The following is a 14775-nucleotide window of genomic DNA, read 5'->3' as shown; positions in this document are numbered from 1 at the left end:
TCTCCTCCCTTCTCTTCTCTTGTCCCTGCCTGGGAGCTCCATGGCTGCCTGTAGCCAGCTTCATCCCCCTCTCCCCGCTCCTCCAGGGTTGGGAGAGAGGGAGGCCCAACATGCCTTCTAGGCCTGTTGGCTCCTGCAAGCAGAATTGGTCGAGCAGGGTCTCAGGAGCTCCCCCTGACTGTGCAAGCCAGGTGGGAGTGAGAAGGAAGCAGCACCCATGTCCTTCTACAGGTCACACTGAGTGCAGGGCTGGGAAGCCAGCAGCCTCAGCAGGCCTGGGAGGTGGGAAGAGCAGTGGTGAGGGGAATGAGAACCCTGCAGGGCCATGAAGAACAGGAAATGGGCATCAGGGCTGAAAGACAGCACAGGAATCGCCTTCCCCTGGATCTCTGATTTGGTTTTTCCTGAGCCTTGGTTGTCACAGTCCACCCTGGTCCCTGCACTGCAACTACAAGGGTACTGTCCACTCCCTGAACACAAATGCCCCATGGCTTCTCACTTGTTCTCCCCTCTTTCTGGAATGTGCTTCCCTCCTTCACTTAGCAAATGCCTACTCAGTCCTTAAAGATGTTACTTAGGTGTCACCACCTCTAGGAAGCCTTCTCTGACTGCCCACCCTACCAGGAGTCTCCCACCATTTCTAGAGCTTACCCCATACTTACATTTATAACACAGCATTGCAGTCACTCATCTGTCTTCCCACCATCAATAACTCTGAGAGCAACAGTTGTCTTACGCTACCTGGCATCTGGCATATAGCAGGTATTGAATACATATTGGATGGGTAGATGCATTACTGAATTGTCAGCAGACCAAGGAGGGAAGGAGTAAGTGGGGAACTTGGTACTGGCAGCCAGTGAGACTGGTACATCCAGGAGGAAGATGGTCTGGATGATAGGGGTCCCAGCAGGTATCTCTACCACCCCCACCACTGTGGGGAAACGTTTGTCATAGCAGCATCCTGATCCCGGTGGTGACCGTCCTCTCTCCTTGCTCCTAGTATTTCTGCCTGTTGCTCATCATCTTCCTGGTTGAGCTGGTGGCGGGAGTCCTGGCCCATGTGTATTACCGAAGGGTGAGTGACGTTTCCTCCTCCTGCATCCTCTGTCAGTGCCCCTGAAGAAGCAATGTGGGTAGGGAGGTTTGCATTGTGATGAGGGAAGCTGAGGCGGGCGCAGGGGTGGTCCTGTTTCCCAGGCCCTGGCAATCCTCCTACACATCTGCATCCCAGCTGCTGGTCCCGGCTCCAGCAATTCTGTCCTCCATGTGTGGATGCTGATGTCTTCCATGTGGGAGCAGGGGACGGGGGTTTCCCGTGGGACATTGGGTCATCCCTCTCCCCTTCCAAGGATGGTCTAGAGGATGAATCCATCTGTCAGAGACATCCAAGAAAAAAGGCCTGGGCCAGGGTCACATGCCAGACCCTGAAACAGGATCAGGCCTTGCCTGCCTGGATTGAAAAAGGATGGAGTGAGTCCCAGAGTCAGTCCCATCCACTCCCACCCTTGAGCCCGCTGAATCGGGAATTTGAGGTCATGACCAGGGTAATGTTTGGTTGGTAGAGACAGTACGACCCTGCTGGTGGTTTCCAGCCAGTGCTGATATGATGCCCAGAGGGTAACAATTATAAATACTTTCAATATCACCTCATGATCACAGTTAAGATCAACAGACGTTTCAAAGCACCCTGTGTCTGGCCTCACCACCGCCTCCCACCAGCTTCTGGATGTGACCCTTTACCTGAGCTGTCTCCCCAGCCTCTCTCAGCTCTGCCCATCACACCTCTGCCCTAAGTGGGGGCCCAGTTTTGGTATCTTCCTCTCCATAGCTGTCTTCTGCGCTGTCTCTGGCTGATGGTCCCTTACACTGCTGAGAAACCTCTGCATCACACCATCCACAGTCCACAGTGTTCTAGAATTAGCTGGGGGGTGGGGGGGTTGTGAGTAGGCCTGGGGCCAGGGCGGGGATGGGGCTGGTCCTGCTGATGGCACCTTCCCTCTTACCCTCCTCAGCTGAGTGATGAACTGAAGCAGCACTTGAACCAGACTCTGGCTGAGAACTACGGGCAGCCTGGAGCCACGCAGATCACCGCCTCAGTAGACCGGCTCCAGCAGGATGTAAGCCATGCCCCATATGGCCTTGAAGGCCAAGCCCACATGCGTTCAAACCCTAACTGTTCTTTCCTGTCTGGGTGACCCTAGGCAGGTTACTTACCCTCTCTGAGCTTCAGATGTCACATCCTTAAAATGAAGCCTCTTTAGGGCATATGAGCATTAAACATGGTCACATCCGTAGATGTCCCCACTGCCATGAAAAGTACCTGCTGAAGCCCGGTTCCTCTCCTATTCCGACCACCTCCTCCAGGCCCCACCCCTACTGCCTTCCCGTTCTGGGGCCTCTGTGGCCAGGAAGCCGGCTGTGCCAGGAGAACTCCGTCTCCTGCCAGGATCCAGCCCAGGAAGCTCCTGTCCAGGCTGCTTCTATCCACGGGGCTGCCTTCCTCCTTCCCCGGGGGGCTGGCTACTGCGGCTCCGTAAGACTGAGCTGTAACCAGCAGAGAGATTTCAGTTAAGCTGCCACAGGAACCCTCCAGTGTGAGCCATCAGGGACAGAAAGGTTTTCTCCTTTCCAGGAAGAGACGCAGCAAATCCCTCCAGGGACACCCACCGGCCTGACCAGACATAAACGATGGGCAAATGGACCTCAGAGCTGTCCTGTCCAATATGGCAGCCACCACCCACATGTGGCTATTTCCAGCTCAATTAAATACAGCATTCAATTCCTTAGTCATACCAACTGCATTTCTCGTGCTCATTAGCCCATGTGTCTAGTGAGCTCCGATCAGACAGCACAGATGTAGGACGCTGCCTTCATTGCAGAAAGTTCTCCTGGACAGCGCTGCTCTAGGATCCGAATGTGTCCATGTCAGAAAATTCAAAGCAGTCCCATCTGCCCACTCTGGTCCCCTTTCTCTCTGCCACCCCACTCCCCACCCCCACCCTCTGGACCTGAGGCCTTGCTCTTGGCCCCAGGGAACATCAGGCAAGTAGAGGAAGTAGATGTGGGGAGCTCTGAGCCCCAGGGGCGTCATGGATCAACTGGAAGGCCCCTCCCCATCTCCCCAAGACTCAGGACCAGCTCCCACTGGGTGCTGCAGAGAATAGTCTCTTCTCTGAAGTAGTGGCCTGGGACATGCATGTACACACAAGTACACACCCACAGGCACACTCGCACCCCACGGGCTTAGCTCAGGACCAGGAGGAGGCAGCACACACTGCTGGCCAGCCCTGTGCGAAACTAAGTGTGCACTCCACTCACTGGGCCTCACCTGTGAGGAACTGTGCTAGACAAAGAGGAATAGGACAGGATCCCTGCCCTCGGGGAAGCTGGACACACAGCAGGCAATGTGCAGGCAGTGCAAGGCTGGGCCACCTTCAGAAGAGGCAGGAGCCTCAGAAGAGAGAGCAGCCAAGGTAGGGAGGACTTCATGGGGCAGAGGCAGGGTTTGCTTAAGTGAAGAGGGTGGAAGCGGCAGGTCAGGGCCAGGGGCAGATAAGGAAAGGCACAGCTGAGAGCGAAGGCTGTGTCGCTGACGAAGACTTGCAGGGTGTCTATGCGTGCGGACATGGCCCTCACACAAGCCGGGAACACTTAGAACCCCAGACCACATCTCAGGCAGGAGACTGAGCCCAAGAAAGCAGTGGCTGCAGAGCCAGGGCCAGCACCCAGGCCAGCATCCACCACCACGTGGATGTAAATGACAGAGACACACGAAGCTGTATTCACACAAGCGTGATGCTGGAAGCAGGTGTCTCTCCTTCACCACTGACTCAGCGCCGGGCTCTCTTCTAGGTGCTTTATGTGAATCACCTCTGTCAGTCCTCACAACAGCATGGCATGGAGGTACTTTTGTTGTCCGCATTTTACAAATGACAGCCATCAGGCGGCACCAGCACAGACAGGCAGTCACGCGGAATGTGCAGTTCCCACGTGACTCCTGCACACTGTGCCAGTCCCTGCTCTGTCTGTGTGCTGTCATGCTCTCCTCAGCTCCTGGGGCCCCTGTTTGTCCCTGTGGATTGTTCCTGGCCCTGGACAGAGCCTCTGTGCCTCACACAAGCTTCTATCATCTCCTACTATGCAACAGTGGATGCTAAGCTACCCAAGGGTAGGCCCCATGCCTTACTCAGGTTGCTTCACTCCAGGCACATAGTAGCTGCCTAGCAAACTCTTGGTAGCTGGACTAAACGTACCTCCACCCCCCATCTCCAGCCACACACCAGCAGCAGCCTCACAGCAGCCCTGCTCTCTGTCCCGTGTGGGAACTTTGAATCTCAGTGCCGTAACTGGGAAAGGCGAGAAGCAACCAATGTCCGCTGTCTTGGAATCATTTTATATCTGGGTGGGCGCTTTCCTGCCCTGGGGTGGTGCAGATGACCCCAGGTCTTAGCACTCATGACAGCCCCTCTGGTTGACACTGGTCTCCCAGTGCCATGGGCAGATCTGGGGCTCTGAGACTTCAAAGCCTGAATGGGGGCCTGGGAGCCTCTGGCCAGGCTAGATCCCTGTCCCCACACCCTGACCCCTGGGTGACCAGGAAACTCCCCTGCCTTGTGGTTTTGTCCCCACCCTGGGCTCTGCCACCTAGTAGTGGTCCACAGCCTCACTCTCTGGGGACCCACCTTGCAGACCCGGCCTGCCCCCAAGACACCTAGCATAGCCTCCTTGAAGGACTTGGGTGGCTAAAAAGCTGGGAAGCAGGTGTCCTGCAGGCAGTTCAGCACTGAGTCTGAGAAGGGCCCTGGAGTGACCAGCTCTCTTCTCAAAGTATGGGAAGGGAAAACACATTATACACATACTAACTAACCATGGTTCAGATAGACAAGTAGGGGTTGGGTTAGTATTTGAATAATGTGTCCTGCAGCCTGGAACCCTACGCAGGCCTCTCACCTCCAGCCTCTGCCTCTGCCTCCAGTTCAAGTGCTGTGGAAGCAACAGCTCAGCCGACTGGCAGCACAGCACGTACATCCTGTCGCGGGAGGCCGAGGGCCGCCGGGTGCCCGACAGCTGCTGCAAGACAGTGGTGACGCGCTGCGGCCAGCGGGCCCACCCCTCCAACATCTATAAGGTGGAGGTGAGCACCCAAGCTCAAGCTGGGGGTGAGGAGAGGGCCCCGGCCTGGCCGTTCAGGAGCCCCAGAAAGGCTGGATCAGGCAAGTGGGTGTGGGAAAGCAGGACACATGTGCTCCTTGACCACGAGCCCACAGTGCCTGGGGCTTTCCAGAGTCTCTACAAAGCCCTGGGACAAGCAGCTCATACCGGAGAGTCTAGGACACCACGGCATGCCCCTGGGTCCACTCAAGTAGCCTGTGGGCAGTTCAAGGCTGGGTCCAGCCTGTGAGTCCTCTGGCTTGTCCTCAGCCTCTGCGGCAGTGACAGCCCGCCCTCCCTCCCCACCCGCGCCTGCTCCTGGGCCATGGCCGCGTCACCTGCCCTTCTCTTACAGGGAGGCTGCCTCACCAAGCTGGAGCAGTTCCTGGCCGACCACCTGCTGCTCATGGGGGCTGTGGGCATCGGGGTGGCCTGCCTGCAGGTGAGTTGCAGTGCAGGGACGGGCAGGGGTGGAAGGGCTCTGAACCCCTCTCGCATTGACACAGGTCTTCAGTAACCACCTGGGCTGAAATAACCGACCCTTTGCACACCCGTACCCTACCCTGCTCTCTTCTTCTCTCCCCCTCCCTCTGCAACCAAGGCTGAATCCCACGGTCAGTATCTCCCCCAGAGAACATGAAGGAAAATAGCTGGGGGACAACATGAACTTGTCGGGAACAGGGACCTGGGAGGAGTGTGAGTGTGGGCTCAGGTATGTGCATGCACCCCATGTGTGTGCACGGAGGGGCGAGTGTGCAAGCCATCTGTGGTACGTGTGTCTGCATGCTTCTGGGTCCATGTGGTCGGGGTTGTATGCATGTATATGTGTTCAGGGGTGCTTGTGCATGTGTGTGTGAGTGTGCATGTATCTGCATTCATTCCTTTGTGTGTGCATGTGTGTTGTGTGTGTATAGTCAGTCCTCCATGTCCATGGGTTCTGCATCCATGAATTCAACCAACCGTAGATCAAAAATATTCCAAAAAATGGATGATTGCATCTGTACTGAACAAACCTTGGCACCATTGCCTGAATAATGCAATATACCGACTATTTACATAGCATTTACACTGTATGAGGTAGTATAAGTAGTCTAGAGATGAGGTTCAGGTATTATATAGGGGAGAATGTGCACAGGTTATATGCAAATATTGCACCATTTTATATCAGGAATTGAGCTTCCATGGATTTTGGCGTCCAGGTTGGTGACCGTGTGTGTGTGTGTGTGCGCCCTCATCCAGCTGTCTCTCTTAGGATGAGCAATGTCCTTGGCTCCCATTTCTCCCTGTACCCTCTCCCCTAGCTGCTACCTAGGAAGTCAGGGTGACTCTCTCAGGTTGCTCTAGTCAAAGGTCCGAAGCGGGGGAGCCAGGAAGGCCTCCTCAGCAGCAAGGGCCCCTGCAGTCCCCACCTCATGTACATGGCTGCTTCAGCTCAGCAGGAGCTGAGTGTGGGCTGTCCTTCTAGGAGTCCTGCTGTCCTGCGCAGCCCTTCCCACTCCGGGGTTAAGCACCATCTAGAGAAAGGGAGGAGCAGAGGGTTTGGTCTCAGAAGGCCCGGGTCCAGTCCTGGCTTTGCTCCTAGATAACCTTGAGCTATTTAACTTCCCTGTCCATTGACTTCTTCATCTGCAAAATGTGGACCATTTCCCCAGCTCTTGAATGAGGCGATGCCTGTGACCCACTTACGAAGTACCTGGCACATAGGAAGGCCTCCAGAAGTGGAAACTGTCTTTCTCCAGTTTTCTGTAGACTTCAGAGGATTTCTGATACTTCCTCTCATTGGGCCCACACAACAGCCTGAGACTCAGGCCAGAAAAGAAGTAGTGTTCTTCGCTTTTTTTTTTTTTTTTTTGCGACAGAGTCTCAATCTGTTGCCCAGGCTGGAGGGCAATCTCAGCTCATTGCAACCTCCACCTCCCAGGTTCAAGCGATTCTCCTGCCTCAGCCTCCCAAGTAGCTGGGATTACAGGCGCACGCCACCATGCTGGCTAGTTTTGTATTTTTAGCAGAGGCTGAGGTTTCATCATGTTGGCCAGGCTGGTCTCCAACTCTTGACCTCAGGTGATCTGCCCACCTCGGTCTCCCAAAGTGCTGGGATTACAGGCATGAGCCATGGCACCCAGCTGCTCTCCACATTTTACAGATCAGAAAGTTGAGACCCAGAGAGGTGAGTTACCCAGGGCCTCACACCCTGAACCAGCACCCAGGTCTCCTGGCTTTGGTTCTTTGCTTTCCCGAACTCCCTACCATGACACAGAGGTCTGTGGGAAAGAGAGCAGGGGACAGTGCCCTTGACTGGCTTGGAGAGACTTCCAGTGCAGGGTCCTTGGAGACCATGGTGCCACCTACCCACATCATCTGTGGGCCTGGAGGGCCTAGCTGCAGCCTAACACACTGGGAGGAGGGTCCATCGCCTCTGGAGGGACACCCATCTTGGTTCTGCCACCTACAACTGTGTGACCTAGGGCCAGTTCTTTCATCTCTGAGCCTCAGTTACTCATTTGTAAAATGGGGCTAGTTATACCTTATCTGCTGCCTGGTGGTGGGAAATAGCGATATCCATGTAAGTCACTCAGCTCATGGCTGAGCAGATAGCAGGTGTTCAATAAATGATACCCATCATTTCTGTGATTTCTGCATAAGCACATCATCTCTCAAAAAAAGCTCTTGTTCCTTGGCCAGACCAGCCTGCTCCTCGTCATCCTCACTCAGCTGCAAGGCCAGGGAGCCCAGGTAGCGTGAGCATTGCCCCTCTATTGCACTTCCCCAGGGCAGGCCTCCTGTCCCCTGTGCTGAACCCCAGGGAAGTCGTCAGTGGGAACAGGGGAAGGGATGCTCAGCAGCACAGAGCAGCTGAACTTTCCAGAAACCTGTGAACTCCAGGTGCTGAGGGGTCCTGCTCTGTATGGACACTGACCAGGCCTGGGCCACTCTGTCTATTTCTTCCTCACCTCTCTGGCCTCAAGAACCTGTAGAAGCTGCAGACGAGGTCAGTGAGGCCGAGGGCAGGGAGTGGGGCTGCGGATGCCCAGAGCCGGCCGTCAAGGTAGACCATACTGGTGGAGGTCTGATGTTGAAAAGGTCGGGTTGTTGAGCAGTGGACCTGCAGGCCTGCCACGCCTCCTGCCCACTCACAACCCCCACTGCGCAGCCTGTGTTCCTTCGCCGTTGCTGTGGAATGGCTTTTGGTGGCTCTCAACCTCTTGCCCAGTTTTCTCCGCTGTGGCCCACTGAGCCAGCCCTGCAGCAGCCAAGCCTCGGGTTAGAGCTCCCTCTGCCAGCCGACGCTGGGCACTACACTGCTCAAGTCCTAGGTGGGTCATAAGCCTTGAGAAAGGGCTCATACCAGTCTCTTCCCCAGGGTCACAGTTTCCCTCCCAGTGAGCAGACACCAGGCATTTATCTCCCCTACATGCCCAGCCTGGCACTTCCAAGACCCCCAAGGCTCGGGAAATATCAGCCCAACATGGTGTCATAATGTTCCCCAGCCCCCAGCTACTGCAAGAAATCTTGCTTGGGAGTTACAAGGCCTGATTTCTAAACATAGCCCCACCTCTTGCTGTGTGACCTCAGGGAAATCTCATTCCCTCTCTGAACCCTTAGTGTCCTTACCTGTAAAATGGACAGATTGGATATTTGTGAGCCTTTTTAAAGCAGCAGCATCCTCTTTTCAATGGAAATCTTACGTAGGAGCCCAGTACATAAACCATAGGAGGTGGAGCTGTTCCAGGCAGACACAAGCCTAGCATCATGACCTCCCCTCACAGCCCTTGGTGGCCCTGAGCTACGCAAGGGTTTCCAATACAGCTTGCAAACTGTGGGTCTAGCCTATTTTGTGGACCTTCTGCATCTAGCGTTCTATGATTTTTCAGTGAAGTTCTCATCTTAGGAACCAGTGACCTTGAGACTGATGTCCTGCAATACCTGGAGTGTCAAAGCAGATGATTTGTGAACACTAAAAACTAAACAGAATATTTAACGCAGGGAGCACACCTTGATTTCAGCGAGGTATTTGGCAGTGCATCACTTGTTGCCTTGTGGACATGTGGACCAGGCACTTGTCTGCTCAGGAGAAATCAGGGCAGGCTGACTGACCACGCTGTGAGAGGGAGATGAGAGAGTTGACGTCAGCTTGGCAAAAAGTCTCCAGGAGTGGGCTGTGGCCCTTCAGCCTCAGACCTGTCTCTTCATTTTTCTTGGTGACCTCAACAAAGACCCAGGAAGCATGCTAAACTATTTACCTAGCGTTTCCGGTCTGTTGTATGATAAAGCTAGTATTGAAAAAAGAGCTTGTTGGATGTGAAGATGTGCTGAAATGAAGGCTGAAACACTTCACAGAGTTAAAGTCCTTGCACTTGAGCTTTGTTTTGTTTTGCATTTAAGCCTGTAACAGAGAGAGGGCATCTGCCTGAGTTACATGATAGGGTGCTGCCCCCAAAGATGTGGCCTGGAACGGCACTGGTAGAAATCGTGGAGAGAGCCAGGGTGTGGGCGGTGCCAGCTCAGGCCACCCTCCGGGTAGGAGCAGACCTCCACAGAGCCCCCAAGGCAGGGACCTCAACCTCGGCTGCACATTGGGATCACCTGACAAGCTTTAAAACTACCCCAGGCCTGTCATCCCAGCACTTTGGGAGGCCGAGGCGGGCGGATCACAAAGTCAAGAGATCAAGACCATCCTGGCCAACATGGTGAAACCCCATCTCTAGTAAAAATGCAAAAATTAGCCGGGCGTGGAGGCATGCACCTGTAATCCCAGCTAATCAGGAGACTGAGGCAGGAGAAATGCTTGAACCCAGGAGGCGGAGGTTGCGGTGAGACGAGATCGCGCCACTACACTCTAGGGTGACAGACTCCATCTCAAACAAAACAAAACAAAAACAAAACAAAGCTACCCCAGACCTGGGCTACCCACAGCAAAATGAAACAAAATGGTCTGGGGCTGGCACCTGGGCATCAGTGTGTTCGTGAAGCGCTCTAGTGATGCCACTGTGTGGCCAGATGCAGAGGGAGTGGCAAGGGGTGTGTGGGGCCCGGAAGTCAGGTGTGTGAGAGGTCAGGAGATGGGGAGCAGACGCAGCACCCTCGTGGTCTTGAAATGCCCAAGGCAGTCATGTGGGGAACGGAGGGACTGTTCCTGGGAGGTTCCAGAGGGCAGAAGGGGAACAGTAGGTGGAATTAGTTTCAAGGAGACACATTCAATAACTTTTTAACAATTTGAATTGCTAAACAGTGGCCCTTGCAGAGTACTAAACTCCCTGTGGCTGCAGGTTGGGGCAGAGGCTGGGGGCAGGGATGCTGAAGGGAGGATCCCCTGCAGAGAGGAGGGGCAGAGGCCCCTCCACGCTGAGGTTCTGCATTCTGGGAGTGCACCTATCCCCTCAGCAGAGACCTCCCAGGCTTCTCACCCACGTCAGTCATGGAGCGGCACACCAGAGGCAGTTTCAGACCTGGACAGGATCATCACAGCGCTGAGGTACTCCCTGATCAGACTCTTCCGCCTGGAAAGGCCTTACAGACTCCCTGGACCAGTGCCACCGGTCCTGGTTGCATGCTAGAATCGGGTTTTTAAATACCATTGCGGCCAGGCGCAGTGGCTCACGCCTGTAATCCCAGCACTTTGGGAGGCCGAGACGGGCGGATCACAGGTCAGGAGATCGAGACCATCCTGGCTAACACGGTGAAACCCCGTCTCTGCTAAAAATATAAAAAATTAGCTGCGCATGGTGGTATGCACCTGTAATCGCAGCTACTTGGGAGGCTGAGGCAGGAGAATCCCTTGAACCAGGGAGACGGAAGTTGCAGTGAGCCAAGATTGTGCCACTACACTCCAGCCTGGGTGACAGAGCAAAACTCGGTCTAAAACAAAACAAAACAAACAAAACACATTGCTCTGGTCCCCTCTCCACAGACTGGCTTGGATTGTCTGGGCTGGGGTCTGTGCACAGGTATTTTTAAGCCTCCCAGCTGGGTCAAACGTGCATTTAGGGTTCAGAGTCCCTGGGCTCATCTCATTCATACACATGTGAAGGCATGAAGCCTCACCAGAAAGTCACCTGCTGAAGGTGACAGCCGCTGTGGCAGAGCTGGTCAGGCCTCCAGCTCACAGGCCTGCTTCCTCTGCACCAGCTTCCCCTCTTGTGGGTAGACTCTGAAGGCACTCCACTTTGAGGTAATTTTAGAAGCTAATTTCTAGAATATTCTGGCTGGGGAACATTTCACTGAAAATGTCACAGTAGCCCAGGCCTTTTCCTGCAGCCCTCCTCACATCAGCGTCCTAGGAGCCTCCGCCCAGGCAGCTGGCAGAGGAGGCTGTGTTTACTTTGGAACAGAGCTTCTGTGTGCCAGGAGCTGTGCCCAGTGCCCGGGCCCCATTGCAGGCAGGGTACCGTCCCTTCTTCCAGGGAGATTTTACTTGAAGGAAGGGGACAGATAAGTATGTGGCAGTCACAGTGCAGTGCTAAGTGCTGTGTTAGCAGGAGCCCTGGGGTTTAGGAAGCAAACATCAGTGGCCCTAACCAGTCATGGGAGGTCAGGGAAGGCTTCCTGGAGGAAGTGATATCTCATTAAGTCCTGAAGAAGCCCGATAGAGGGGAAAGAGCCAGGGTGAGGGAATGGCATGTGCAAAGCCCTGGCTTGCAGGTGGGGAGCGGGGGTCTTTACCCTGCCTGGCCTCTCAAAGGATTGGGGTGTTGAAAGGACTGGGTGTTGTGCTGTTGGTTTCTGTTATTCTAGTTTTTAAAGAATCTCGCCAAGGAAGACCCTAAACCAGTGTACAGACTGGATATTTTCCTATTGGCGGAGGGGGATTTGAGGCTCAGAGAGGGAGGTAACTGTACCCAAGATGACACAGGCCACTGGTGTAGCCTCGAGTAGAACCTAGCCCACCTCCAACATGCTCACCTTGCAAATGCAAACGTGTCTCAGAGCATAGAAAACTCACAAGACAGTCAAGACTGGGATCTGCAGGTCATTAAAAGGGAAACCGTACGATCATTTTGGAATGACTTCCTGGACGCTCCCTGGCCCTTCCGTCATGCTCTCTGCTGACAGCCAGGTGCTGACTCAGAAGCCTCAGAGGAAGCTGAAGGCAGGACGGCCTCCCTGTGAAAAATGTCGCATGTGTGGCCAGGTGTCACACACAGGCAGCTGCCGGAAGACAGCACCAGGCACCCTGTGGCTGGGCCTCCAAGCTGAGCCCAACCCCATCTGCCACCTCCAGCGCCTGCGGTTAGCTGGCCTCGTGTTGTCTCTGCATGCCCCCTGCTGGCTGCAGGAGCCATCCGTGATGGTGTCTCAGTGTCCTCTGTCAGGAGGGAGATGGCAATGCTTATTCAGGAACCAGACTGAGTGGCATCCTGTACCCCTCCACATGCTTCGGCATGGTGTGCACGTGTGTGTGTGTGCATGTGGACGCAGTGATGAGAATCTGGCCCACACACCTCTGCCCCTTACTGTGCCTGTCCTGGGAGGCTCCCTGGGAACACCCAGCTCATGCAGGACCCTGTCTGCCCGGGAGCACGGCCCCTCCAGCCCTCCCCCAGCAGGAGACGTACACCGCAGGCAATGCAGACATGGTTTCCAGCACACACCCGTGCCAGCCAAACAGCTCCCTTCTGGCCTCCCTCTTAGCACAGATAAGAAAGATCCAGAAAACCCCACAGGAAAATCATCAAACCATGAGGTAGGGACACCTGCACGGGTGGAACGGCATGACAGCTGCCTGCGTAAAGCTAGCGGGAGATGAGATAACCTCCTAAGCCGCCTTTCAGCCTGAGGCCCCAGGTGGATTAACACCAAGTCTGCAGGCTGAAAGCAGTGTTCAGGCTCCACAGTGTCCTCCAGGTTGGGAGGGATGGAGAGGAGGAAGGAGGGGAAGGAGATGGACCCCTTCCATACTACCTCCCCCAGCTAGCCTGTCAGAGACTGGGTACGGGACACACACATCTCCACCAGCCTGCTCTCCTCCCTCTGGATAGAGCTCCACCTGCGTCCAGGTTTGCACCAGCAAGGTCAGGGCAGCAGCAGCTGCTAGCAAAGTCAGGACACTGTTTCAATACTTAAGGGAGCCACCTTCACCCCAGGTACCATGGAACAGTCATGGGGCTGCTGTAGTCCAGTGCCCCCTCCTGTGTGCAGACAGCCAAGATCCAACAACATGCCATCGTCATTATCAGGATCATAATCACATTACCCTCAATGCGTCCTTGGGTGGGAGGGAGGAGACGAAGAGGAGGAAGAAGGCAGAGGGGGGCCATGAAGAGCAAGGAGGGAGAATAAAGCTCCTCTGCATTCTGGAAGTGGGAGAAGTGAGAAGGAGTGTGCAGGGTGATCCTCCCAGGCCTGTGTCTGCTTTGGACCAGATGATCCAGCCCCTTCTTGTTTAGCCTGTGAATACCGACAGAAGGGCTGGCAGACAGGACTCCCAGGGCCTGGGCTTGGTGCTGCATTCTACACTGATTGACAGGGTGAGCTCACCAGCTCTTATCATTTTATGCTGACTGACCAGGTGACAGCTCAGCGGGCTCCTCCCAGAGTCTCAGTTTCCCCCATGGTTCCTGTACACCAGCCAGAGCATCGAAGATGGACCTGAGTTTTGCTCTGGAGTCCAAGGACAGCAAAACGCAGGCAGACTCTTTCCTAGAGAGACAGTCCACTTCAGACAGCTCTGGTGAGGGAGTGGAAATGTTACTCTCAGGGCCTAATTAAATCAGGCCGTCTCTGGAGATCTAGGACCACAGACCAGCAGCATCAACTGGGAGCTTGCGAGGAATGCAGACCCTCAGGCTGCCACCAGGCCTGCAGAATTGTAATAAAGAGGTCCCCAAATGATTCATGCCCATTAAAGTGTTTAAAGCCCTGCTCTTGGATAGTAGATGGCAGAATGTGGTTCCCCCATGCACACCGCCATCACCTGGGAGCTTGTCAGAAATGGAGAATCTCAGGCCCCACCCTGACCTTTTGAGCAGGAATCTGCCCTTTGTCCAGGCCCCAGGGGATTCAAGTGAGCAGCACTGCTCCAGGGCCCTGGGGGTCAGCAGCTTCCATGAGTTCTGATTTCTCTTTGCTCCTCTGCTCTCTCCACCTGGCAGATCTGCGGGATGGTTCTCACCTGCTGCTTGCACCGGAGGCTCCAGCGGCATTTTTACTAATGGCCAACCACCTCCTCTTCCAACTGCCCCACAGGACGACAGGTGGCCACATGCCATCTGCAAGGCCAGCTCCACTAGGGCCATAGATGCCCCCTCTTTTGTGCCCAGCTCCTGCAAATCCACCAAGTGCCTGAGACCATAGCTTCTACTGTGCCCACCCAGGCAGGGACCCTCGGCCCCCTCTCCTCCATTTTCAGCCCCCATGGCCAGATCATGGGCAGGGAAATGATCCTTTCAGGAGACAACCAGAGCCCCTCACCAGGCACAGGGGCACCCGTGGACTACGGGATGGTGGCAGTTGAGTTCTCTGCTCCCTCCCAACCCCTGAACCTGGAACAATGGGCAGAAAACCCAGGAACCCCGGCGCTCCTGCATTCAGCAGGGGCTTTCCCCACCCATGCTCAGAAGCCCTGACCTTGTTGTTTCTGAAAAATGCATGGGTGGGGCAGGGAGGGCTGACTCCCCCCCACCCCCA

The 14775-nt window shown here is 55.0% G+C and overlaps 1 protein-coding gene across 3 annotated transcripts in view; it reads left to right on the top strand.

Moving 5' to 3' along the window:
- TSPAN11 (tetraspanin 11) overlaps positions 1-14685 on the top strand; it is a 62187-nt gene extending 47502 nt beyond the window's left edge. For all 3 annotated transcript variants that reach the window (XM_011979558.1, XM_011979560.1, XM_011979561.1), the window contains 5 exons: positions 1001-1075; positions 2013-2117; positions 4976-5134; positions 5507-5593; positions 14241-14685. In XM_011979558.1, the coding sequence (XP_011834948.1) occupies positions 1001-1075; positions 2013-2117; positions 4976-5134; positions 5507-5593; positions 14241-14300 (486 nt within the window). In that variant the 3' untranslated portion in view covers positions 14301-14685. The remainder of the gene's footprint in view (positions 1-1000; positions 1076-2012; positions 2118-4975; positions 5135-5506; positions 5594-14240) is intronic.
- Positions 14686-14775: the final 90 nt, after the last annotated feature.

The sequence above is a fragment of the Mandrillus leucophaeus genome, unplaced genomic scaffold (assembly GCF_000951045.1).
Source record: "Mandrillus leucophaeus isolate KB7577 unplaced genomic scaffold, Mleu.le_1.0 Scaffold203, whole genome shotgun sequence".
Lineage (NCBI taxonomy): Eukaryota > Metazoa > Chordata > Mammalia > Primates > Cercopithecidae > Mandrillus > Mandrillus leucophaeus.
This window is presented reverse-complemented; position numbering and strand designations above follow the sequence as displayed.